This window comes from Pygocentrus nattereri, chromosome 2 (genome assembly GCF_015220715.1).
Source record: "Pygocentrus nattereri isolate fPygNat1 chromosome 2, fPygNat1.pri, whole genome shotgun sequence".
Classification (NCBI taxonomy): domain Eukaryota; kingdom Metazoa; phylum Chordata; class Actinopteri; order Characiformes; family Serrasalmidae; genus Pygocentrus; species Pygocentrus nattereri.
In genome coordinates this window covers 29188788-29215740 of record NC_051212.1, presented here as the reverse complement: position 1 = coordinate 29215740, position 26953 = coordinate 29188788, and the positions used below count along the sequence as shown (strand labels likewise).

The 26953-nt window shown below is 39.7% G+C and overlaps 1 protein-coding gene across 2 annotated transcripts in view; it reads left to right on the top strand.

The window, feature by feature from the left end:
* Positions 1 to 24332, top strand: part of adgra3 (adhesion G protein-coupled receptor A3) — a 49168-nt gene extending 24836 nt beyond the window's left edge. Inside the window, exons 4-19 of one of the 2 annotated variants that reach the window (XM_017713959.2) lie at positions 3564 to 3635; positions 4394 to 4465; positions 5906 to 6066; positions 8520 to 8733; positions 9401 to 9565; positions 11220 to 11421; positions 13409 to 13558; positions 15890 to 16045; positions 16225 to 16425; positions 16965 to 17172; positions 18712 to 18920; positions 19167 to 19291; positions 19634 to 19757; positions 20954 to 21099; positions 21370 to 21465; positions 22517 to 24332. In XM_017713959.2, the coding sequence (XP_017569448.1) occupies positions 3564 to 3635; positions 4394 to 4465; positions 5906 to 6066; positions 8520 to 8733; positions 9401 to 9565; positions 11220 to 11421; positions 13409 to 13558; positions 15890 to 16045; positions 16225 to 16425; positions 16965 to 17172; positions 18712 to 18920; positions 19167 to 19291; positions 19634 to 19757; positions 20954 to 21099; positions 21370 to 21465; positions 22517 to 23993 (3778 nt within the window). In that variant the 3' untranslated portion in view covers positions 23994 to 24332. Of the gene's footprint in view, positions 1 to 3563; positions 3636 to 4393; positions 4466 to 5905; positions 6067 to 8519; positions 8734 to 9400; positions 9566 to 11219; positions 11422 to 13408; positions 13568 to 15889; positions 16046 to 16224; positions 16426 to 16964; positions 17173 to 18711; positions 18921 to 19166; positions 19292 to 19633; positions 19758 to 20953; positions 21100 to 21369; positions 21466 to 22516 lie in introns of both variants that reach the window. The other variant, XM_017713958.2, reaches the window with a different exon arrangement.
* Positions 24333 to 26953: the final 2621 nt, after the last annotated feature.

Below are 26953 nucleotides of genomic sequence, written 5' to 3'. Positions count from 1 at the left end.
TAATTACATTTCCCCTTTTACATTTTGAGACAAGCCTCTGGCATCAGCTCCTGCTCCTTCACAGAGAGACTGAGGGATAGACAAGGAGTTTAAAAGAATAATGTAATGGAGAGAGATGAAAAGATTGAAGAGACGAGGGAAGGGTGAGACAAGAATGGAGAAAGATAATGAAAGGAATAAACTAGAGGGGAAAAGATTGCTTGAATGTCAGTGGACTTGATAAGGGCCAGTGGAGGCGGTATGAAGATTAAATTTAGAGCAGTGGTTCCCTAACTGGTCCACATGGACCTCCAGTTGGGACCCCACCGATTTCCCCTATTGTTTTGGTCACTAATTCCTGGAGCTCTACCTTCTTGCGGACTCCGCCCCTAATCAACCCTACTTTATACATCTTGTTATGACATTTCAGAAGTCCTTGATTTATCTTAATGAAGCATGTGATATTTGAGTCGGAGATGGAACCTGTAGGAAGGTCGATCTTCCAGGGGAGAGTTGGTGTCCACTGCTATTCTGATGTGTTGGGTTGGAGCAAAAGTGTGGACTGCTTTGAGAACCACTGGCTTGGACTATTGAAAAGGGACAGTTGACAAAGTTCAGGGGTTGCACAGCTAAGTATAGGACAGTTTCTTGTCATAGTTGCAATTTCCAGAAAATGAGGTTGTATTTATTTATTTATTTTCTTCTTCAGTCTTCTTTGACACTGCTGTTTTATTTGATCCAGTCTAAGCGCATCCTGCCATAATATTCCCACCAGAAATACTCCATTCAGTAAGCACCCTTATTTCTGTATAACCAGATGCTGGAACTTTTTATCTTGCTTTTAAAATGGTTCTTCACACTCGCACATCTCACTAACAAAGTAGTTCCTTAAAGAAGCATCCATCAGAAGGACTTCTCATGAACTCAGAGTGATGCTCATTTGGCACCTTTATTTTAAGAATGTAGGTTTGTTAGAAAAACGTATCCCAAGTCAGCAGTAAAGTGCTTTTCCAGCTTACACTCTGCCCTCCAGCTCCACTCGGTGTGGAATTTCCTTGCTATAAATTCCCCAGCTGTTCCCTAAAATCCACAACAGTAAAATGGAACCACTGTTCTTTCAGTCAACAGTCAGATTTTAGCTGAACAAGAACTTAACATGTGGTTCTGGCTGCTCCCTTGACTTGGAGTGATTGTCTGCAGGGCACAGTAAATCCATGACGCTAACGTGTCATGTTAGATAGCTAGGAGCTAAAAGCTTTACCCCCCCCCCAATTCACCTGAACTGGTATAAGTTGCATTTCATTATTTAATTTTAGTTTTATTTTTGGTGTTTGGGTTTGTTCAAAGACTTCTAACTTCTTTATCCCTTAGAATTAAACATTTTTGTTACAGTGCATTTAAAACTGGTATATGTAAACTGGCTCGGTTCTGTTTGACTTCTCAATAATTCAGAAGCCAGTCCAGGCTGAAACGCTCCTTGTACCCTACATGATGTGTATGCATATCCTGTCAATTATTTCATGATTATAAGCAAAAAACTAATATTGAACTTAATGAATATTAAAATGTAAAATGAAGCAGTCCCCAGAAGTGAGGGGTGGTACTGGAGGGGCTAGAGGGAAATATGCAAATGAGTTTCTCAACATCATGAAAACAGTGACTTCAAAATGGGCTGTTTTGCAACTTTGCTTCTGTATATGGACTGTTTAGACTAGACTGGGGAAAGGAGGGTACCATTTGAAATTGAAGAAAAATTCAGGCAAAAATTTAAAGTGAGGAAAAATTCAGGTTTCCATGATCTGCGCTCTTAAATAATTGTAATAAATGTAATAAGCCACATACCTCATCACTATTTTTGGTGGCATGTGCTTTTGTCATGTGTGGCCCAGAAGATCAGATGTACCTGTAGTTGTGTGCATTGAATCTGTGAAGAGTTCAAGTGGAATTCCACCATATTTTTTGTTTCTGCAGTATTCAATCAGTGAGAAGTAAACAGTCACTGAGTGTTTTTAATGTCATAATTTGTTGTAGGGAAATGTACCAACTCAGATTTCTTTACAGTGGTGGTGATGGGAACTAGGAGTGATAATGCCTCCATTTCAAATATAGGCATTTGTTTTACTGGCCAAAACAACCAGGGAACCTACAGGTGTCTTCTGAGTCTTCATGTGTAGGGACTCTTAGGACATATGGTTCTACCAAAACCACTGTGAAAAATTCTGACTCACTAAGTTTTCCAGAGTGGATCATTTCACATCTTGATGATTTGAATTATACAGAAAGGTAGAAAAATTATTTGATTTCCATTTAACTTTATGCTGCATGTGCTGTGGCACCTTGGTCGTTGGTTTTAAAGAACCAGTATAGAAACCATTATGCAAGGTTGTGGTCTTAAATAATTTAAGGTTGTCATAAAATGTTCAGTACAAAACTGGGGATATGTCTTGACAGTTATAATTGCACAGTCATCCAGTCTTGCTTTTGATGTGAAAAAGCCTAAGGCTAAATTGGACTTTTCCAATTTAGACTAAAAATTTCCCTTCAGTTTCTCTGATCTGAGACTAATTTTCTTGATTTCTTTGTAGTGACCAGTGTCATGATTTGTAGTGAGATGGGCAGAATTGGTGTCTGCTTTGTCCGAAAGGGCAGCCTGTAGCAAGAGCATGTAGTAATAGCGAGAGCTGGAGAACCGACAGGGTGAAATTAGTGTTTGGTTTTTGATCAACCAAAGCTCTAAAAGGCCAAAAAAAGTAATGTGAACTATTGCAGGGGCTGTCATTTATCAGCGTTCCACACTCGCTTTGATCTATAGGACTTCGGCTTAAGTACTTTTTGTGGCGTTTTTTTCCACTGTACAATGCAGCGAAACCTTTGACACCAGAAAACTGAAACTGTTTTCCTCTGCCTGTCAGTCCAGCATCGAAGGTTCTGGTTTTATGGTTTTGGATACCTGCTTGAAATGTGTTGCAGCAGGACCTAATGGTGCTTTACTCTTCTAGGTAAAGCACTGTTGCATCAGCAGTAAGAGCAGAATGTAAACTGGGATGGTATGTTAATGTGTCAATGCTATTTTTAGAATATTTACTATGTAGTGTATTAAGAGGACATAAACTACTTAGAAAGCTGTTAGCATTTAGTGCTTTTGCTCATATTTGTACACTAGTCAGAGAAAAATATAAGCTTTCCTTGATGCTACACATGATTCTGTGCAATTGCTGACATTGCACTGTTCAGTGCATATATTCCTACAATGTATCGTTTCATATCAGCCAATACGTTAAGCTAACAAACAAGCAAGGTACTTAATTAGCCAGATTAACTGATTTAGAGAGGTAATAAAAGACTAAAACATTTCAATCACTGATCTGTTATTATGGTGGTTTCAGCTGTAGCTCAAGCAGGGAGAGAATGAACTAGAACTGTAAGCTCTGTTGGTTCCCATTTGTTTGAGTGTGCAGTGGGAAAAAAAATCTTCTCCTCCCAGTGCAAGTTTGGTTGTTTTGTCTTATTGCATTTTTGTTACTGTTTTGTTTGAATGTTTGTGTGAAAAGTGTATATAAATTCTTATTTTCTTTTCTCTTCAGAGATTTGTCCAATAACCGTATCGGCTGCCTCAATGTGGATATTTTCAAAGGCCTCACAAATCTCGTCAAACTGTAAGTAAATCAGCTTATTTTGACATTATCAGTATTGCGCAGTATCAGTCTCTGTTGGTGATTTGAACATTTATGAACCCTCTTCTAAGAACTTGGATTTTCAGACAGTAGGCAAAATGTTTATAATATAGTGTACATATAATACTATAGCAATATATAGTTTTTTTGTCACTATGTTCAGGGCTTAATGACAGGGACATCCGTGTCATTTTAGGCATTTGGCTTGGAAGTATGGACTTAATTGTCCTTCGCTGAGACCTAAAATGTAACAGGTGTTGTAAGATTAGCGTATTAGCCTTTGCATCCCATGGGTGTTGCGACAGCAGCGCACATATTAGTGTGTCCTCTCTACCTCATGAAGGTGAGGGTAAAGCTATTCCTGCCAAGTTCATTAAGACCCCCAAAAGACAGCAGAATGAAGCTATTGTGTTCATGGCTGTGAAAATAAATCTAACAAATGAGTGTTACACAGTGAAGTCTGTGCAAACAAGATTACATCAGCTATAAGAAATATGACAAGTCAGGTGTGAACTTTAAAACAGTTTAGTTGCTATAGCGACTGCTGACTCTGTACAATGTGGCAGGGTCTGACAATGCATCTAGCAGGGTTTTCTTTCTGGTTTTGGTGGACTCGGAAGGTGTGCATGGCCTACCAAGTAGTGTTATATAAACACTTCTCAAATAAGACCCGCTTAACATGCTAAATTTATCTTGAATCTCATCTACACTGCAGCAATCAAGCTGTGTTTTTGTTTCAGGAACCTTTCGGGGAACATGTTTTCATCGCTGTCTCAAGGGATCTTTGACAGCCTCGTCTCCCTCAAAACACTGTAAGTAAACTGAAAAGTCAGAAATCATTTCAGTTGTAATATACAAACATGGACTCATTTCAGTCCTACTGTTCTCCCTTAATGCATATGGATAAGCAGCACTGGTCTTGGTCTGCCCCTGCAGGGTTTAGCTGCAAACACAACTGCACCTCATATGTTTTATTATGACCTTTGTGATATGGGCCTCTGTGCACTGCAGCCCAAAAAGATGGACACTTCCTAATGCTGAACTTTTATAACTGTCAGTAGACCTGGGCTTTAGGCTTCTGCCATGTATCAAGCCACTGAAATAGCCAGCGTCAGTAACTGAACATATATTTATGTTTAAAAAGTAATATTTTTTGGATTACCCATGTGCTGAAGAGAATAGTGAAAGTAGGGTACTGTGCAAAGGTCAGGGATGACCCTTTTGTTTATTTAATTTACGGTGAAAAAAGTTCATTTTTCAGTGTTGGGACAATAAGCAGAAAGCATATATTTAACAGCAAATTACCCCAATGCATCTAATTCTAAGTGTAATATCAAATCCAATAGATGCAATTTGCGCACTCTTTACTTTTGTGAGCTCTATTGTCACTTTCACTCTTCCATCCTTCAAATCTCCATCTTTCCAAGCTTTCCAGTCCATGTGCATCTGAAATGGTTATAGAGCTACTTCTAAGGAGATTAGCTATAAGTATCATTGCACTTGCATACGGAAGTGTGAAGTCAAAGGAAACATAAGCTAAAAGAAATACATTTCAAACTGGTTCAAGAAATTATTAAAAGAGATAGAAAAAAAATAGACTCCTAATGACTACACAAGACCTGGTAGACCACCAACACTTTCACCATCAGATAAACGGCACTTAAAGCTTTCATGGTTGAGAGAGGGAGAGGAGAAAATCTTCACTTTTGCTTCAGATCTGAGAAACTCCACAAGTGTTTGTCCTTCCTCTGTGAGAAGACAACTCAACACTGAGTCTGGAAGCCGTTACTGAGAAAAGGAAATGGACTAAAACCTTTGCACTAGAACACTGAAACTGGACATCTGAGATGTGGAGTAAGGTGTTGACTGATGATGGGGGTTACTGAGAAGCAGAAAATGCAACCAACTACTAAGACTCAACTTTGTAGGTTTTTACAAGAAGCATGGAAAACTGAAAACCATGAAGACCACTTAACTAGATGACTCTCCCAAAAAGAAAGGAAGCTGTGATAAAAGTTGACTCACTAAATACTGAAAAATAATGCTTATTTGTTGATGCTACTGTGTAATTTTCAATTAAGTATGTTTTGTGTGTTTGTTTTTCTTGACACTGAAAAATGAATAACTTGTACTTCATAGTTGTTATGACTGGAACTTAAGTGAACGGAAGGTTGATCTTTTACTTTTGGCTGGCACTGTAGTTCTTGTAGTATTTTATTTGTTACACTCTATTGGTTTATGCACTTTCTTAGGGAGTTCCAGAGCCCATATCTGCTGTGTGACTGTAACCTGCAGTGGCTGGTGCGCTGGATCACAGAGAAGGGTGTAGGAGTAAAGGACACACGCTGCGCTTACCCTCGCTTACTACAGGGCACGCTCATAACCTCTCTCATGCTTGAAAAGCTAACCTGTGGTAAGAATACACGATCACGAAACTGCGGACTGTTTGTTTAAAAAAAAAACGATTCAAACAAAAATCAGGGTTTAAAATTGCCGTGGCATATTTTTGTTGTCTTTTAAAGCTGTGTCTTATGCCAGAAACCAGTCTTCCAACATTAAACTAAATGGCCGTTTAACATTTGTGGTTTTAAAAAATAAATCGCCTGTAAGTTTTCATTTTTTCTATCTAAAGTTACTTAATACAAGCTATGTTCAGTTTTTTTTGTGCACAAATTAAAGGTACACTGGTGTTTTAAAGGGCCTATATTGTAGAAAATGAATTTCCTGCAGCTCTTAGAAATAAGTATTTAATATGATATATAAGCATTGTTAAATTTTCAAAACGCACCATTCACTACGCAGTCCATATATGGAATCTCAGCTGCAAAAATAGCACATTTTGATTTCGCTGTTTCTGTGATGTCATAAGAACTCATTTACATATGTCCAACTATTTAGCCTACGGATGTTTTGCTGTGCACACTCAGACTGTAGTTTTAAAGAAAGTTTCAGCTCTGATTTTCAGTTCTGCTTTTTGAATGAGGTACAATAACTACAATCAGCTCATTTACATATCAGTCTTGAAGGCGTAGTAATGAAAACAGCCAGTTTAATTTTACTGTATAAAGAGAGATCGGAAAGCAGTCTTCTAAAAAATAATTATGACAACATTTGTTTCAAGTGGGCCTCAGTGGAAATAAAAATTTTGAATACAAGTTCAGGAGTATTTTCTATCGTTGAGTAAATTTTCCTCTAGGGAAGTAAATGGAACTGAATACATTATTTGAGTATCTAAGGCCGTATTCATTAGAATATTTGACTAATATAGAACAATAATTTGCTTAACCTGTGGCAGGACCTGGTGCTTACTCTCAGTGCAGACTGCTCCAATAGATGAGAGACAAACACAAGTTTGGCACTGAATACCATTCTTTTTTTTTTTTTTTTTTTTTTTTCTTTTTTTCTTTTTCCCCTCTGTCTCATCCTCATATTTTGCAGAGGTTGTGCAATACTTAAGACTGATAAGAACAAGGCACACTGGCACAATGAAGACTTTGTCTGGCTTCTTTCCCAGACACAGATTAAGCCCTTCTCTGGACTTTTTCAATGAAGAATCATTATTGATAGTGCTTGATTTAGTTCAAAGCTAGCTTTAATATGTCTAAGTAAACCGCTCCATGAGGGGTTTGATGTTGAATCTTAAGTTATTGGTAGTGGATGTTTAAAATATGGACATGGTTAAAATACAGAGTAGGTTTACTCTAAATCATAGAACTCTCACTAGGCTCAAACATTAAAACCAGAGTGGCTTTTTTCGTTCTTCATACGGTTAATGAATGTTTTGGGGCTTGGGAACGCCTCACCTGTATGACAAATCTTGTACTTATCAGCACAAAACTTAAAAGGGAAAGATTTTTTTTGTTTTGTTTTACTGTTTGATCACATCAGTCAGCACTGTTGACAGACCCTCTTCTTGCAAAGCCTATTATGCCTGTGAAACGTGGACGACAAATTGCAGTACCTTGCAATAAATTGAAAATGCAGTTGTGCATAAATAATGACAAGATTGAAGATCAGACTGCATTGTTTTAACCAGAAATATTTACCTTCGTCTGAACTACACAAATACCCAATTCATCAAAACTATGACCTATATGGGAATTCTGGGCCAACGCCAATATTTTGATGCACACATCTGATCATAGTGATGCCAATATTGACACATACATTTATAAAAAATAAAAATTGAGTTATTGCTTTGAGATTACCATTGAGTGATTTACAGTTAGTTTATTAATGCCTACTACATTGATAATGAGCATCTTAATCATTCACAAGCAGTTATAACATCAATAAAAAGGACATTTATACTGTTAGGGTAGTTATACTGTTAACCCTCAAATCTTGCTGGTTACTTATCTTATTCATATGCATCAGAGAGAATGGTTTACTGTTGCCCTTTTATTTGTGTTGCGACTGCTTATTACTTATTTTATGGTATTCATGGCATAACGAATAACAATGAATTTTAAACCAATTGTAAAATCCTTTTTAAGGGTAGTCTTACTGTAAAGCAACAATATAAATGCCACTACTGTATTAACAGTGCAGTAAAATAACACTTGTTGGCATTTCATTCATTTTTTTAATCCTATACCAATATGTTAGCACCGTAACCCAGTGTTGCCTTAAATGTTCTGCAATATGATTCTGATGTCCCTTTATCATCTTGTATGTTTAATTAAAACACCTACAGAAGCACAAACTGTGACTGGTCAAGATGCTCACAGCAGACAGAGGAAGAACCTTGTGATTGAGTGGAGGGCTCCATTTCATAGTGTAGCCTTCTGCAATATCAGTAAGCCAATATTGCTATAATGTTTAACAAGTGATATTTTATGCAATACCTTCACTCTCTTGCTGTAGATGCACCCCTGGAACTTCCTTCTTTCCAGATGACTCCATCCCAGCATCAGATCGTCTTCCAGGGGGACAGTCTGCCCTTCCAGTGCATGGCCTCTTTCGTGGATGAAGACATGCAAGTGCTCTGGTACCAGGATGGCAAGATGGTGGAGCCTGATGCCACTCAGGGCATCTACATAGAGAAGAGCATGGTACAGAACTGCTCACTCATTGCCAGGTACTGCAGCCAGACACAGGAAAGCTTCCAGTTAAAGACTGTAATGCTTGTTTGTGTGCTGAAGATCTATATTGTAATTAGAATGTAAAATGCATGTTATTTTAAAGGGCTATATAAACTAGGGTTTCAGCAGTTATGTAATAGTCAAAGAAAAAAAAAAGGTTATTGATTGATTGTTCATTCATTCATGTGGTCTTTCCATGAAGTGTTCTGTAATTTGTGATACACACAGCCATTTTGATAGAATGTAGTACACTACTGGAAATTATGGGTGCAGTTTGGCTTCTAGTGTTTCATTGCACCAGTGAAGACTGCATGTGAATTTACTGCTTGTGAAGAACTTTTTAATGATGTTGACAGCAAAGAGAGTAAAACCAAAGTAGACTAAATTGCTAGAACAGTCAGTTAATTGAATAATAGTCCTCAGGTTACTTGATTTTAGAAGTCACCCTAGATCTTCCTCAGCATGCACATTGAAGCCAAACATGATGGTTTGAATCTCCTCACACAAGTCTATAGAAATGTCAAAACAAAGCATTAGCTCAGTAAAATAATATGTCTGATGGACTAAGTTGCAGCTTTTAAGGGTAGAGGAGTGTCCTCAATGTCATCTTTTGGAAGCAGTCTGTCATTTGAGAACAATCTCTTCTGTTTTCCCTCCTCACAGTGCCCTGACCATCTCCAACATCCAACCAGGATTCACAGGGGACTGGGAGTGCCGTGTGCGAACCAGCCGAGGCAATAACACCCGCACGGTCCACATTGTGGTTCTTGAGAGTTCTGCTAAATACTGTGCCCCTGAAAGAGTGTCCAATAACAAAGGAGAGTATAGGTGAGTTCTGTTCAGAGGCTGAAATGCAACTGCATATACGCTCCCTGGCCACTTGCTAGTGAAAGGTTGGACACCCTTTTGCCTTCAGAACTGCCTTTAATTCGTCATGGCATACTTTCAACAAGGTGTTGGAAACATTCATCAGAGATTTTTTTTATTTGAGTTACTGTTGCCTTTCTATCATCTCGAACCTGTCTGCTCATTCTCCTCTGACCTCACATCAACAAGGCCTTTTTGTCCACACAACTGCAGCTCACTGGATATTTTCTCTTTCTCTGACCATTCTCTGTAAACCCTAGAGATGGTTGTGCGTGAAAATCCCAATAGATCAGCAGTTTCTGAAATACTCAGACCAGCCTGTCTGGCACCAACAAACATTTCACATTCAAAGTCCCTTAAATCACCTTTCTTCCTCATTCTGATGCTCGCTCTGCACTTCAGCAAGTTGTCTTGACCACCTCTACATGCCTAAATGCATTGAGTTGCAGCCATGTGATTGGCTGAAAGCTATTTGTGTTAACAAGTAATTGAACAATTGTACCTAATAAAATGGCCGGTGAGTGTGTCTAACTCAGCAGTAAGCCATGTAAGGTCAAGGCTTTAAATGTGTTGCTTGAGGGAAGTGCGTTTACTTGTTGATTTAGCTCTTCGATGTCCTCTAGTGGCTGAAAAATGCATGCTTTACAGTTGGTGGAACAGAGAGAAAACCCAGCATAAACAGCAGAAACATAAAACATGACACAAGCCAGAATCTGTTGTTGGAATAGGAGAAACTAGGCTGAGGAATGAAGCAGTTCTCTAAGAGAACTTTAAAGAGAGGGTTAGACCAAAAATAATCAAATTTACAGTTTTTCCCTTACACCTAATGTAGTCAGTCAGACAAGTCACTTAACTATTTATACACTTAACTAAAGCTTAACTATTTATCCCCATTTACATCCGTGCACCTCTAAATGCCCAATTTAAATGATGGCTTTTCACTTGCTGCCATCTTGCTCATCTCTGCAACCCATTCTTGAAATGAAGTAGTACCTGCTTCTTTCTGTTCGCTGAGAATAATGTGCCTACCTACCATCAGACAGGTTTGTATCCACTTCTGTAAGTACTTGTCCCTGGTACTTGGAACAAATGAATCCGCTAAGACAAAGAGAATAAAGCAAAATGCACTTTGTCTACCTAGTACTTCAAAGATAAATTGCAATCCAGAATTCTGGAATCTAGCTCAATGCCACATAGCACAACTTAAGTCTCCTTCCTCACTCTCACAATGCCAGGGCTCAGCTGTATCCCTTAAACCAAACCTGAACAATCCGATAGGTGACTGGTAGACCTGCTGTTTTTCCACCAGAAATACATGGCTAATGTAGCTAACAATGAATGGAGAATCATACCCACTGGTTTACAGTGTTTACCCTTGTCTCAAACTACAGTATGTTGTTAAGTAATGTAATATAAAATGTTTATGTAGTTTCTAACATTGTATGACTAAACAAAAGTATGTTGCATAGCTAACAAACTAAGAGAATAGAAGCCACCTGCAGCTTGTGTTTATCCAGCCCTGCCCAGTTACTAACATGCATCACATATTTAAAAGCCGTTTGCTCAAAAGAAGCTAATTTTAGGCTAAAATCACAACTTTGTTTTGTGTACGTAGATGGCCTCGCACACTGGCTGGCATCACCGCATACCTGCCCTGTATCCGGAAGGTAACTGGTACAAGCATCTATACAGGCAGCTTGCCTGAAGACCGGCGTGCAAGGAGACGCTGTGACCGCAGCGGGCAGTGGGCTGAGGAAGACTACTCCCGCTGCGAGTACATGAAGGACACCACCCGCGTGCTCCACATCATCAACCAGGTGCAAGACTGCTTCTCCCTCCCAGCCTGTGCTCAGGGTGTTCTTAGTCTGGCTGCTGTTCTAGAGTACAGGTGCTGGTCAACGAATTAGAATAATTTGAAATAGTGCAATCATGAAATTCTTTGAATGCATTTTTTGTGCAGAAAGCAAATCAGGTGTTCACCGCACCTGTCCTACTCGTTAGACTAATCACAGAACTCGTTACCTGTAGAAAATTTGCTCAGCTGAGCTTTCCAAAAGGCCCATTTAGGCCATTTAACTGTGACACTGTTGTTTTATTGAATTAGAATAATGGAGTAACCGTTTCATTGAATTAGAATAAATGCTCGAATTTTTGTTTTCTGTGAAGAGTGTTCACTGTGCAGTATAAAGTCAGGGTTGAGTAGAATTTCTAAGTTGTAAAATCAATCATGGGTAAGCAGCGCGACCTCTCAACCGGAATAGTGGCTCAAATTCAAGCCCTTCGCCAACAAGGCTTGACCCAAACTAAAATTGCTGAGCAGCTCGGCATCAGCCAGTCTTCCGTCTGCAAAGCTCTCAAGAAAAACTGCAGCAAGCGCACCAACTGTTCCGGCGTCCGAAAAACTTCTGCTCGCGACAACAAGCAGCTGAGAAAGATCGCAGTCAGCAACCGGTTCAAGTCCACTTCCGAGCTCACCGACTTGTGGAACAAGCAGACCGGCGCTGACGTCTCCATATCAACCACTTACCGTCGTCTGCGCGAACTCGGCTTCAAATCTCGCGTTCCAGCAGTAAAACCGATGCTGAACAAGAAACAAATGGAGAAACGGCTGAAGTGGGCCAAAGAACACAGCGAGTGGACTGCTGAAGACTGGCAGAAAGTGGTCTTCAGTGACGAATCACGCTTCTGCATTTCCTTCGGTGACCAAGGTCCTCGTGTCTGGCGTCGTGGTGGCGAAACCTACAACCACGTGTGCGTGAAAAGATCCGTCAAGTTTCCCCAGAGCGTTATGGTCTGGGGATGCATGTCCGCTCGAGGTGTAGGGAAACTCTGCTTCCTCAAGAAGACTGTCAATGCTGCCGTATATCAAGATATTCTGGAAACGTTCCTGATTCCGACTGTTGAGGAACAGTTCGGCGAAGAAGACTTCATATTTCAACAGGATCTTGCACCGGCTCATGCGGCAAAGTCGACCAAAGATTGGTTCACTAAAAAACAGCTTGAAGTTTTGGCATGGCCGGCCAACTCGCCTGACCTCAATGTCATTGAAAATCTTTGGGCCATCGTCAAGCGGAAAATTCGCGACAGAAAGCCTACTACGCTGGACCAACTGAAGCAGAACATCGCCACTGCCTGGGAAGCTGTGAGTGCGGAAACTTGCGACAAGCTGGTCAAATCGATGCCGCGGAGACTTCAGGCAGTCATACAAGCCAAGGGGGCAGCCACAAAATACTGAGAAAGTGATGATTGTAATTATAATAAAAATTATTCTAATTCAATGAAACGGTTTCTCCATTATTCTAATTCAATAAAACAACAGTGTCACAGTTAAATGGCCTAAATGGGCCTTTTGGAAAGCTCAGCTGAGCAAATTTTCTACAGGTAACGAGTTCTGTGATTAGTCTAACGAGTAGGACAGGTGCGGTGAACACCTGATTTGCTTTCTGCACAAAAAATGCATTCAAAGAATTTCATGATTGCACTATTTCAAATTATTCTAATTCGTTGACCAGCACCTGTACATGCAAGCGAAATGCTGTTAAACAACAATAGAAAGCAATGTCACCTATTACAGACAGACGTATATGCCCTTTTTTGCTAAAAAAAAATTACATTATCTGACATTTACCCTGACCAGTATAATTTTATGTAATATTTTGACTAATTTTGTTTCATATCTCATTACTCAACATTAATAGAGCCTCATCAATATGATTTTAGATGTATTCTGTTATTCTCTGTGATATTCAATCATTTCTCATTTTCTTGGTTTCCATTGTGTCTGTTTTGCCGTTTTGTGAGCAGATGGCTCTGAACCTTACCAACGCTGTGCATATAGCGCAGCAGCTCCTGGCTTACACGGTTGAAGCCCCCAACTTCTCTGACAAGGTGGATGTCATCTTCGTGGCCGAAATGATCGAGAAGATTGGGACGTTTGCTGAGAAATATAAAGAGGTGAGTCAGGTAGGAACAAATGTAGCCATTACATTGTTATAATAGGCTCACAACTATTGGTTGGATTTAACAGTTACTTGGCTTTATTTATGTTCATTCACAGTTTTTGTTCCCAGATCAAGTAAAGCATAAGCCAAAGCTGAGACTAAATGTGATTCTCAATGGAAAACAACTAGCATCCTAGTTTAGTCATTAACTAGGCTTATTCTATGTTTCTGTGGATTTTTGTCAAATTCCTCAAAGACTTTTGTTTGTGCTGCTTATGAAGTTGTTATCCTTAACTAAGTCTGAAATTTAATCAGTAAAAGACCAACTGAACTCTGTTTAAAAGGGGCTGCTTTTATCAATATCCCCGTTTCCCATCTCACTCTCCTGCGTTCGTCCTTACTCAAGAACAAAGTAGGCTTTCTGTGGGTTAATCCATGGAGAGAGCAGCATGGAGGGAGGAGATAAGATCAGAATGGAGGGATTTGGCCGCAGAGCTATAGAGGAACGTGGAACTTCGTCTCTAGTATCGTATTTCGCAGTGCTCCGTGCTGAGGGGAAATGTTAGCATGTAACACCTATACATAGATACACTTCATAGCTCTGTAGAGATATCATAGAGCTGTAGAGATCACATAGCTCTCTGTTAAAACAAATGACTCTAATTTATTTACATTTTCTGTACTTATTTAATTCTCAAGTTTCGATGAAGTTGGGCATCCATATCTTAGCCTACGAGCCATTGATTACAATACGTAGTGTGTTCTCTCGGCATGATGGATTAATAAGTTAATATCTCGTGTCTCATGACCTTTTGCTATACATCCCAGAGGTTACAATTCGTCCTTTCAGTTAATCCCTTGTTTTGTAGTTATGTAATGTGTTTGTGTGTGGGGGTGGGTTAAGACAGCTCTCACTTATGCATATGATCTAACACTGTATATGAACCCTACTACATAACATTAATATAACCATGCCATAAACATGTCATGGAAAATGCAGATATAACATGCTGTCAGGGGTTGTCATAACAGTATGAATGAACAGAATGAAAAGGGGAGCTGTTGATTTAAAATGGTTAAAAAAGTTAAACACCATGAACAAAGTTCATAATATGACAATCTAATTATACAGACAAAAAAGCAATTATGCTAAAATAATTGACCAAATCTCATCTCATCACAGTATTATGTTGTAATGAGGGTGGATCTTTCCTGGGTGCTGTAGTTAGCACTCATGATGCCCATTTATACCTGGTCATTCATGTGTCTTTAGTATAACGATTAGCCCTATAGCCAGGTAAGTGTGATCCACATAAAAATGTAAATGCACCCAAGACATGTAGAACAGATTTTATATATATATATGTGTGTGTGTGTGTGTGTGTGTGTGTGTGTGTGTATATATATATATATATATATGAATATATATATATATATATATATGAATATATACAGATATTAGATGAGTGCCAGTCCCCTGGAGTGTGTGTGCACACATGTACAAGAGGAAGAGAGATGATAAAACTTTACTGTTCACCAATTTAAGAATATTGGCTTACTTTAATAGATTGCCCTAACCCTCAGTTCACATACAGAGTGACCTGCAGTTTACTTTGGCAAATGACCATTCCATGTAGCCTTTTTTCTGAATCAAAATTAGCTCAAACCTAGACATTTAACACGCATTGTTTTTAGACAAGCCCTTTCCGCTCTTATGCAAAGGGTTTCTTTTTGCCTGTTTTGCAGAAAAAGCACATACAGAATGTGGTCGTTTTCTTGCACCATAAATCTATCACCAGAACATCTGTATTTCACGTAGTCTGACATGGAATTTGGCCAGGATTTTATTTGCACCATCTTGTGCGCTGTGGTATGCAGGGTATGCCACAAATCTTAAGGACCACCCCAGTTACACAGTGTAAAGCAGGTTAACTGGGGACACATTTGATTACGAAGTGTAAATGCATGTGGTTAAAATCTCATCAGGTTATAATCCAGATACAAGTCATATGAAATGATCAGGTGTAGAGTAGGTCAGACTTTTTGGCATCTGTGATTTGCAGATGTAATGTAACATGACACTGATATATTATTGAAATCTGTCACGACAGCTCATTACAGCACATGGCATCTGCCGTAACAGGTTTATAGCATGTTATGTAGCATGTATGAGTTCAAGTAAAGTGTTAGCCAAACGATCATGGAAATTATACCAGGTAGTACGACTGAAACTGTGCTCATGTTAAGTAATGTGTGTGTTCAGGTTTTTGAGTATATACTGCTGAGTGTTCCTCTGTTCTCATGCCCGTGGGTGTATGTTTGTTTTGTGTGTGGGTGTTCTCAGTTGGGGGACGTGATGGTGGATATCTCCAGTAATCTAATGCTGACTGATGAGCGAGTGTTGTGGATGGCGCAGAAGGAGGCACGAGCTTGCTCCCGTATTGTCGAAAGTCTGCAGAAAATCGCTCTACTCAGGCTTGCTAGTGGATCTTACTACACTGTAAATACCATCCAAACCTTACAGTACACTTCAGTTATATTTTGTGGTTTGACTAATATCACTTTCATTACTTTTATGTTCAACCTCTGTAGAAGGCAAAGAATTTTTTTTTCTTTCTCAAATTGTTATCATAGTTCTGGTTTGATACATTATGCATTTATTTTATTCTGCTTCAACAGAACTCGCACAACATCGCAGTGGAGGCACATGTGATCAAGGCCAGCAGCTTTAATGGCATGACCTGCACATTGTTCCAGAGGATGGCGCCAGAGCGCACTATGATTCCACACCTGGTCTCTTTAAACCCGGACATTAACCTGGACCGCCAGCTCAGCTTCAAATGCAATGTCACCAGCAATCTCTCCTCCCTGGCCCTGAAGGTGTGTTACTTGTACTTTTATTTGTTTGTTTTTGTTTTGGGCTAATGAATAATGTGGTTATTCTGGAAGTATGTTTTCCCACCCTATATATAGCTTATATGATCTACAGAGCATTTCCCTAGTATTTCTGATATGAGATGAGTTTTGGTCAATTCTTTTAGCATAATTGCTGTATAATTTTGTCTGTATAATTAATTGTCATATTATGAACTTTGTTTATGGTGTTTAACTTTTTTAACCGTTTTAAATCAACAGCTCCCCTTTTCATTCTGTTCATTCAAGTTTTCATTATGCTACATTTTCAATATTTAATATTTGAACAGCACAGCTGGAGAATGTTGGGTGATGTTCTTAATGGACAGACTGCCTTACTATTCCAGTAAAAAAGGAAAATTTATCTAAAAATGTATATTTGAAAATCTAAGATGATTGTGGTTAAGAAACATACTTCTTTACTGTGCAGTTGCATATGTAAGTAAATTGAGTTTTGATTTTAATGTCCATGTTAAACAATATCTTTTTTCCTTGTGTACATGCAGAATACAATAGTAGAAGCATCGGTGCAGCTGCCTCCAGCTCTCTTTTCTTCGCTGCTTAGCTCTGGTCAGGCTGATGATGTTGTCTATAAGCTCCAGTTGCTGGCTTTCCGCAATGGCAGACTCTTCCCCCCAACCGGCAACTCCACCATGCTGGCCGATGGCAGCAAGAGGAGAAGCGTGGTCACGCCCGTGATCCTCACCAAGATCGGTAAGACACAGCAGATCAGAACAGAATGTTGTGGAGTCTATGGTGTGCGTTTCTGCTTGGTTTCGTGGCTGGCCTGGGCCGTACTCTACCGTCCAAAAGTCTGGAGTCACTGCACTGTTTTCATATATATATATATATATATATATATATATATATATATATATATATATATATATATATATATATATATATATATATATATATATATATCACAATTTTTGTTTTTTTGTTACTCAGCAATTCTGTGTCCAGAGTGATGACCACAGTTGTAGAAAATTCCATAACAACTGAGAAACATTAAAAAAGCCTAGCCTTTATAATGCCTCATACTAAAAAGTGGTGATTTAAATAGTGAGGCAAATGCATTTGAATACAAATACAGTTTAAAAAAAAAAAGGAATCTGTTCAAATTGCATGTTTATTGATAAGTTAACATCCTCTGCAGGGAACAAACAAATATGGCCTTCACTACAAATTTTGCGCACAATTTTTATCTATTTGCTTAGTTTAACATGTGGAAGACTATTTAATATACATTAAAAATCATCTTAAAATGAACTGCATAACTGCAAGCAGATTTTCTGTATTGTAAAACTGTTATAAATTCACACAAATGAGAACATTTCCAGAATAACTATATATATAATTCTTCAAAAAGTGCCTAATTGTGATAGAAGCTGGCTTTTTTTAGTATCTATGGTTGAAGTGTTTTAATGTTTAAAGTATCTTGATTTAAGGATATTGCAGGCTAGTAGTGAAGGACAGAGCAGTCGTTCAGCTGTGCATGTGTGTTTTTTATGTAAGCAGTTGAATGTCACATGTGCTTACTTGTAAAACTGACATTCGAGACTGCTCAGTCCAGCACCTTGCTACTCTGACATTAGTCACAGCTTCTAATACTACAATGTAATTACAGTGCTGTGAAAAGTATTTGCCCTTTACCTGATTTCTAATATTTTTGCTAATTTGTCACATTCAGCTGTTTCTGGTCATCCAACTAATTGATTTGAACAGCACTACCCATAGCAAGATATGAGGTTCACTTTACCAGAAATGGCTTCAGTCCTTTTTAAAAGATGTGTGAAACCACAGGTTATTTGATCCTTTCTTCCTTTTAAGCCCTTTATGATTAATTTATTGCAAGAAGTCATATTGTGATAGTGATGAAAAATAATTAACTCTACTGCACTGATAAATTACTTTATCACTTACGTTTTGTTTTGTCCCCCAGAAATAGAAAATGACTATACAAATATCAAATAATGCAACTAAAAGTCTAAAAGCAGTGACTAGTTGTAATACAAGCCATTTTTTAAAATAAAATAACTATAAATATGACCAGTGACTCCAAACTTTTGAATGGTAGTGTATGCTGAAAGTAGTTCACAACAGTACATTTCACACCTCATGAATTCATTGGATATAATATTACATAGCTGAACAATAGGTCAGGGTTTAGCTATAGTGCAGGCTGCTTAGTGCAGGTTTTCTTGTAATCACATGAAGGTTAGCTAATGTCTGTGTCTTCCTTGCTGTCAGAGGGCATTCCACTAAAGCCCCTGCGAAGCCCAGTGAACGTGACTCTGCGGCGGTTCTTGCATGGTTCAGACCCTGTGGCCGCTCATTGGGACTTCAGGGCGCTGGATGGTCAGGGTGGCTGGCAATCGGACGGCTGCAAGATTCTTCACCATGATGACAACTTCACTACGCTGTCCTGCGACTCGCTCAGTAACTATGCTGTGCTGATGGTGAGGAGGGATGCAGTATGTTAGTCGACACAAACAGATTTCTTTAAATATATGACCCTTATAAAATATAGATGGTGATCAATGACCACAATATGAAGTAATTTGCCTAATAGTTCTTCTCTGGGTGGATCCTAGGAAAAAGCAATAGCTGTTCTGTACAAAGGCTTTAAAACCCTGCTGAAAGCAAAACAGATGGAAATGGCATGTTTGGTGTTTATCTTGGAACATATGGTTTGTTTTCAACAGGATTTGAGTAGGACAGAATTCTTCACATACAGCTTCAAGCCCCTCCATCCAGTCATCTATGCCACAGCCATTGTACTGGTGCTGTGTCTGCTGGCTATCATCATCAGCTATATCTACCACCACAAGTAAGAACCGAGGCTTCACTCCCATCCATATACTAAAGTAAAAAGTTTTTCCAGTCCTAGCTAATCAGTTCATCTTGTTACAGCTCATCAGCCATTGTTATTTTTTTTTTTTTTTTAAAGCCTTATCTTATGTATTATTGCTTGTTAGAGCTTGTGAAACTCAGAATTGTGCAAGGTACCCCAGGACTGAGATTGCAATATTGTCTTAGAAAGATTGTAGCATTGTGCTAGCGCACTATTGCAAGATGCCACCATCTGGCCAAAGCTGGTAATATCACCTATTTCATTTGGACTATATTCACCTTAAAGGTGACACTAATCCTTACATTGTTGTGTATGCAGGTCTGTACGTATCAGCAAGAAGTGCTGGCACATGCTAGTTAACCTGTGTCTGCATATTCTTCTCACTTGTGCTGCGTTTGCTGGGGGCATCAACCAGACTCGCTATGCCAGTGTGTGCCAAGCGGTATGAGCAACATCCCTACAAATTTTTTCAATCGCAATGTCATTTATAGCATTTTTGTAATACCTGCATGAAATATTTAGCTTTATATGTGGTATCTGAAAGCTTTTCTGTAATATTGATAAACTTTTGATCTGTCTGCTTGTGAAAAAGTCCTGTTGGAACTAGAGCTTTAATTGGGTCTGAATTTCGGTCTGTATACAGTCCCAGAACTTCTGTCTAAATTTCTGACCCAAACCCAATAATAGTCGTTAGAGAGAAATAAAATGGGAAAGGATGTATTATGCTGTAATAAAAATGCCAAAAGAATGCTTCTGGCTAAACGTTTCATAACCTGTTATTGTGCTGTGAGTTGCTGACACAGTGAAATGTTGGCCTTTATTTATATAATACAAAAATATAATTTAAGTGCTGTCATATTACATGTTAGAAACAATCTTTTTTTCTTAAGTTTGAACATAGCAGTGTCAAAATTTAAAAAAGAAAATGTCAAAAACTATGAATCCAGTGATTTGTAATCAAAATTATATTATGCTGCACTAAATTCAGTTAAACAGCACTAATTATGCTCCATTTGTAATCAAACATGCAGCTGGGAAGCGTTTTTGAAGTACTGATGAAATCAATAAAAGCATATTGTGACATTCATTGTTGAGATAATGATATATATTGTCAAGTTACCCAGCCCTACAACCCGTAAAGTTTACTGTCCAGAGCTTACTGCTTTGATTTTGCTCTAGAGCTACAGGACTAATGTTGCTAACAAGTAGCTTAACATGCTTACACCCATCCATTAGCATCATGCCTAAAATCAAAAATCTGCCTTAAACAACACAGAGTAGTTATGTAATTCTCAAATAGCCAAGCTTATGTAGCTTATGACACTGTGTCTCATAGTATCTGTAATACAAATTGAGAAACCACAAATCAAGTTTATTGAGATGATTGAACAAGATGCTGTGTAATCCTTTAGGCATGTATTTGGTAACTGATGGCTAATTACCTTTCAGCTACCTCAACATTATTGCTCTCATGCAAAACTCAATAAGCAGAGTTTGAAAACAATCTTGGCAGATTGATTACATTTGGAGTAAAGGGGAATTCATACACATTTGATTTTTTGGGCTTTAAAGAAGCAGTGCTCCGCTTCTCACTGGTGTAGATACTGAAACGTTTGGTACGTGATTTCTGTGTCTCAGGTGGGCATAGTCCTGCATTACTCCACATTAGCTACAGCCTTGTGGTCAGGAGTCACTGCAAGGAACATCTACAAGCAGGTCACACGCAAGACCAAACAATATGAGGAGCTAGATGAACCTCCTCCTCCACCAAGGCCCATGCTGAGGTAAAGAACTGCATTTCATATGAAAAGGGAGGTTATAGGAAGTTATGACACTTATGTCTCTGTAGTTATGCATTTGATGACCACAAGTGTCTAAATATATTTAAATTCTGGAGTCTTTTACATGTTTTTGCTTTAAGCTTGCTTTGCTCAAACAAAGATATGAGATGATGAGAGTGCAGGAGTGCTGCTGGTGATAAACATGTAGTAGTAGTCTGAAGTTTTGATGTTCATTAGCTTGATGATTCTGAAACATTCTGATTTCCTCTCCAGGTTCTACTTGATAGGTGGTGGGATACCCATAATTGTTTGTGGCATAACTGCAGCTGCTAACATAAAAAACTATGGCAGTCGGACCAGCGCACCCTAGTAAGTGGTTTTTCATAGCGTTAAGTTGATTAACTACCCATTTTATATCGAATCAATGTGAGTTCAGTCTAGATTTTTGTATAGATATGTAAAAATACTAAGACATGAAGAGATAAAGGTGCTATTGTGCTAAAATATATAAAATAGAAATGGCATATTGCATAAATGATCTTGTCTGAAAACAAAAAGCAAAAAAAAAGTCTGTTTGGCAGTGAAAAAGCAGAACACAACAGAAATAATAAAACAGTCTATTGTGCTTACATAGATTTGTCACATTGATTGCCAATCTGTGTTTTGATATGGTGTGTCTGTAGAAACACAGCCTTACATTATTTTTGTATAATGAGTGAATGTACATGACAAGATGTGACTGACTGAACGTGTAATCTTTGTGCATTAGTAGCTGCTTAAACATACTGCTGCTATTTCAAATCTCTCAGTTGACACAATTGTCAGAGTCATATCTTTCTACACCCACAAGGCTGTTTTTTTTTTTTTTTTTGTTTGTTTTTTTTTGTTATTGATGGCATTTTCTGCCAACACACTGCGAAGTGAATAATGGATACTTTGCAGAGGCAAAAAGTTGAGGCGCTCTGAAGTTAGCTAGCCTAATTATGGCGTTCTATTTTTAGCTTGAGCCTAGCCACCCTGTGTCTGCCAGTTTTCCTGCTGCTGTCTTCCTCACTAGGGCAGCTGTTTGGGTTGGGTAACAGCAGAGCAATTTGGAAAATCCGCACCATCTGAGATTTCTGTAGTTTAATTAATCTTGCACTTGCAAAGACAAGCGCATTTCAATGTGTGCAAAGACGAGAATCGCAGAACAAATGTGCGCATAAGGAGAGAGGAAAAATGCAATGTAAATGTTTCACCATATGGCTGATGGAACTTTGATGGCATTCAGCTCTATTTAAACCTGATCTGCATATTTTGTAATCTTGAGTGGCTTAAATTGAAAGTCAGTATGTAGTACGATTTGCTGTCCTACATTAATTGGCTATGTATGTTCGTTTCGTTAATTAAAGGCTAACAAAAGCATCTGCTGTTTCCTCAGCTGCTGGATGGCGTGGGAGCCCAGTCTCGGAGCATTTTATGGTCCGGCAGCCTTCATCGTCTTTGTGGACTGTATGTACTTCCTGAGCATTCTTCTTCAGCTGCGTCGCCACCCCGAGAGGCGTTTTGAGCTCAAAGAGCAGCCTGAGGAGCAGCAGCGGCTGTCTGTGGCTGAGATCGCTGAGGTCCCCGCTGCACATGTGGAGTCATCGTCTGTGTCTGGTGTCCAGCCATTGTCACTGTCGGCGCTGGAGAACGAGCATACGTTTGCAGCTCAGCTCCTTGGTGTGGCTGGAGCCTTGGCTCTCTACATAGTGTTGTGGGTATTTGGCGCCCTGGCTGTTTCTCAGGAGCATCCCATAGACCTGGTGTTTGCATGTCTGTTTGGGGTCGCTGCTTTGGCACTTGGAGCGTTCCTAGTGGGCCGTCACTGTTTCAGTCGCCAAGACATGCGCCGCCACTGGGCACGGGCCTGCTGCCTCGGGCGACAGAACTACACTGTCCAGGTCGATGCCCTACTTGTGCCGATGCCAGGGCCTGCTGGGAGTGAGTCGGTCGCTACGGGGAATGGTGAGGTTGGAAGGTGCCCTGCCAGTGGCACAGAGTCGTCTTGCACCAATAAGAGTGCACCAAGTCTGCGGAATTCTAACCAGGGCTGCAAGCTGACTAATCTGCAGGTGGAAGCAGCCCAGTGCAAGGCGATCCCTGCGCCAGCCAATGGAGTCACTCTGCTGGACAACAGCTTAACGGAGCACTCGTTGGATAATGAGATCAAGATGCATGTCACACCTTTAGAGGTCCAGTATCACCCTGTTGTCACCAACGGTCACCCTGGGAACGCCAGTGTCAACGGGTACTCGGGCCGGCACCACAAGAACCGAGCACGGACGCACCGCGCTAGCCGACTAACTGTTTTGCGGGAGTACGCCTACGACGTGCCCACCAGTGTAGAGGGCAGCGTGCAGAGTGCCCCTCAAAGACGTCACCATCATGACAGCCTACATGCCCGCAATAGCCGGCGAGCGGCCTACTTGGCATACCGTGAACGCCAGCAGAGCCAGCTACAACAGGACAGCAGTGACGCTAGTGCTAGCCTGCCTCGCCGCTCCCGCCATTTTGATAGAGGGGCCAATAAAGGTGGCATTAACCTTGGCAATGGCCGTCTGGGGAACAGCCTCAAAAACGGCCTTGGAGGCAGCCTGGGAAACACCCTTAGCAGCAGCCAAAGCAATGGGGTTAGTAATGGATGTGTAGTAGGAGAGGGAGTGGAGACTGAAGTGTCAAGTTCAGTTAAAGACTGCCCGAAGCAGCCGCTCCCTGTCGAACTGGAGGTGCAGCCCAAGTCTTATGGGCTGAACTTGGCTTCGGAGAATGGACCTGCTAAAACATCAGAGAGGCAACAGAATTTGCCCTATCTCAACATGGAGTGTTCGGGCTCTGTTAAGACTGGGTTGTGGAAACATGAAACTACCGTATAACAGATGTTGCCTCCTCATAGACTGCTCATCAGTTTCTTTATAACTGTGAACCTCCTGTTTTTTTTTAATTATTATAGACAATATAGTTTCAAAGCAGGAAAAAAAGGATTTATAATTGTGTTGTTTGTATTCAAAGTTGGAAGAAAATGTTAGTATACCACTTGCCAACTGTTAGACGATCTACAAAAGGCCTATTTTTGTACCATGTATTTCCTTTCCATATGTAAACAGGATTTTGTATATGAAACTACACATTCTGGCATCCTCTGGGTATAGATATGTCTAGATCTTATGCTCTAATGTGTTTTGCTGTAATTAAACAGATGGTTTCAAATTGCATATGCAAAAGTGTAAAAAGTCATCAGTGTTTTGCTTCCCAACCCACACCATATGAAACTAAGAGCCGAGTTCAGAGGTGAGCCAAAGATTCTTCGGCAGAGGGCTTGATCCATACTGTGCGGTTGCTGTAATTGGGGTAAGATGCTACATGCTGTCTATTTCCTGAAGGCTCTGCACTCTAATTGAGGTGCAGGTCTTGCTCTCTATCTGCTTTTCTCCTCAGTGGAGGAGCCAATTCTGCAGACTGTGTCAGGAATATTCCGGGCCACTGCCTCCCGAGTCTGTGCCCGCGCTATGATTGACGGCAGAATCTCAGGTCAGCCTGGCTGTTATTGGCAGCAATGAGAGAGGAGTATAATTATTGGAGTGAAACACCACCACCTCTCCAACTCCTCTTTCTCCAGCTTGCTGTCTGCGCAGCAACTCGCTGTAGGGCATCATTGTGTGGGTGAGTATGTGTGCATATTTAGAAAGGGAAGTGGAATTCTCCATTACCCAGGTAGGAAAAGTGCAGGTATGTCCTTAAAATTATGAAATAGAACTAGTGCCTTGGGTAGCTCTAACAAAGTCTTGGGAGTATTTTGTTCACACATCAGGCCAGATATGAAAGGCTTTGAACAGCAGGATCACAACTACAGTGTGTACAGAATTATTAGGCAAGTTGTATTTGAGAGGATTCTGTTTATTATTGAACAACAACTATGTTCTCAATCAACCCAAAAGACTCATAAATATCAAAGCTTAATATTTTTGGAAGTTGGAGTGGTTTTTTTTTTAGATTTGGCTATCTTAGGAAGATATCTGTTTGTGCGTCTGACTTGGAGTGGAGCTCTCTGCCCTTTACTGATCCAGCCACGGGCCCATCCATCTGGCCCTTCCATCTTAAGATATTTCTTGGCCCGGTCTTGACATTTTATCTTATGTCTTGTTCAAAAGTGGTCGTTTTTCAGCCTTCCTTACCTTGGCCATATCCTTGATTATTCGGTGATCACCCTTCAAAATTTTGGCAATTTCAAGACTGCTGCATCCCTCTGCAAGACATCTCACAATTTTTGACTTTTCAGAGTCCGTCAAATCTCTCTTCTGACCCATTTTGCCAAAGGAAAGGAAGTTGCCTAATAATTAATCACACCTTATATAGGGTGTTGATGTCATTAGACCACACCCCTTCTCATTACAGAGATGCACATCACCTGATTTACTTAATTGGTAGTTGGCTTTCAAGCCTATACAGCTTGGAGTAGGACAACGTATAAAAAGGATGATGTGATCAAAATACTCATTTGCCTAATAATTCTGCACACAGTGTAAAGCAATATTTTCACAATATGTGGTGGGGCCTCCACATAGGTTATAGATGTAATCGTTATAGTAATAGTTGGGTTTTCTTGTAGGAACTGCCACCTTTAAAGCGTTTTACTATATATTTGTCAATTATTAACATACCTAAGTATAATAGATGTACCTTGGCCGATAATGATTTGATACTTTTTTCTTACTGAAGCAGTTGATTAGGTGCAGAAATGCTGGTGATACTGACATTAATGCATTTGTGAAAAACAATGGCAGTGTGGAACAGTGCACCTAAATAAGTGTTCATAATAAGCTTCATAGCGCTGATGTGTTTGTTCGCTGTAAATTATTAGTTAGGGACCTGTTCTGCTTATGTTTAGAGTTTTGTTATTTTGTAGCCATAAATATGTGAAATAGTAAAAAAAAAAAACATGAAGACAATATATTGTTAATGCTTTTGCATTGATTGGCCATATTGATTCCAAGTCCATCTATGTTTTTCTGTGGTATGTCAGCAGAAACACGGTCTTAAATTATTTGAGAGTACATTTTGTGTATGCCATATCCGTGTACCAGGATATGGCTTAGAAAACATGCTGTGATTTCTTTAGCGCCAGCTTCTCGGACCGCACCGCCTGTTTTGTATAATATTCCATCGACAAAGCTGTCAGATTCCTACCTCTGCACACCCACTAAAGATTTCAGCATCACTGTCCTGACTGCATGAGGACTGTACTGTTAGGTGGCTCCTATAGACTGCTGTGAGCCTCATTCGTGAGCCCGATTGTAGTGCAACAGTAATAGGGGTGTGATATGTTGGATCGGTATGGACACCGCTGCTGAGGTTATACATTTTAACACAAGCCATTCACTCCACAATCCATGTATGGAAGACCTCATGGTTTTGAGTTAATTGTTTTTTGAATGAGGTACAATACAGGGTTCATTACAGAGCTCATTTATGTAAATCAATCTAAAAGATAAGTTTTAATTCTTTTGCCCATAGGAGAATGGTCCCAAGAAATTCCACACATTGTAGTTTGGATCAGTTCCTGAGCATCAAATGATGTCAATATTGGAGAGTAAAAAGTGTGATCAGAGCATCCTTAAAAACATCAGTTTAATGCTACTGTTTTTGATTAAGCCAATGTTATTATGAACTGTTTTTGGAAAATTAATGGAAAACTTTGTTTCAAGGTTGGCGTCCCTGCTGATTTATATCCGACCATGTGGAGTTTTTGGCAACGAAAGGATTGCAATTCTCTGTCCATTTTCAGCCAGGCCAGATAGGTCCAGAATCTGTGGTGATAAAGTAAGCTTATGTATCA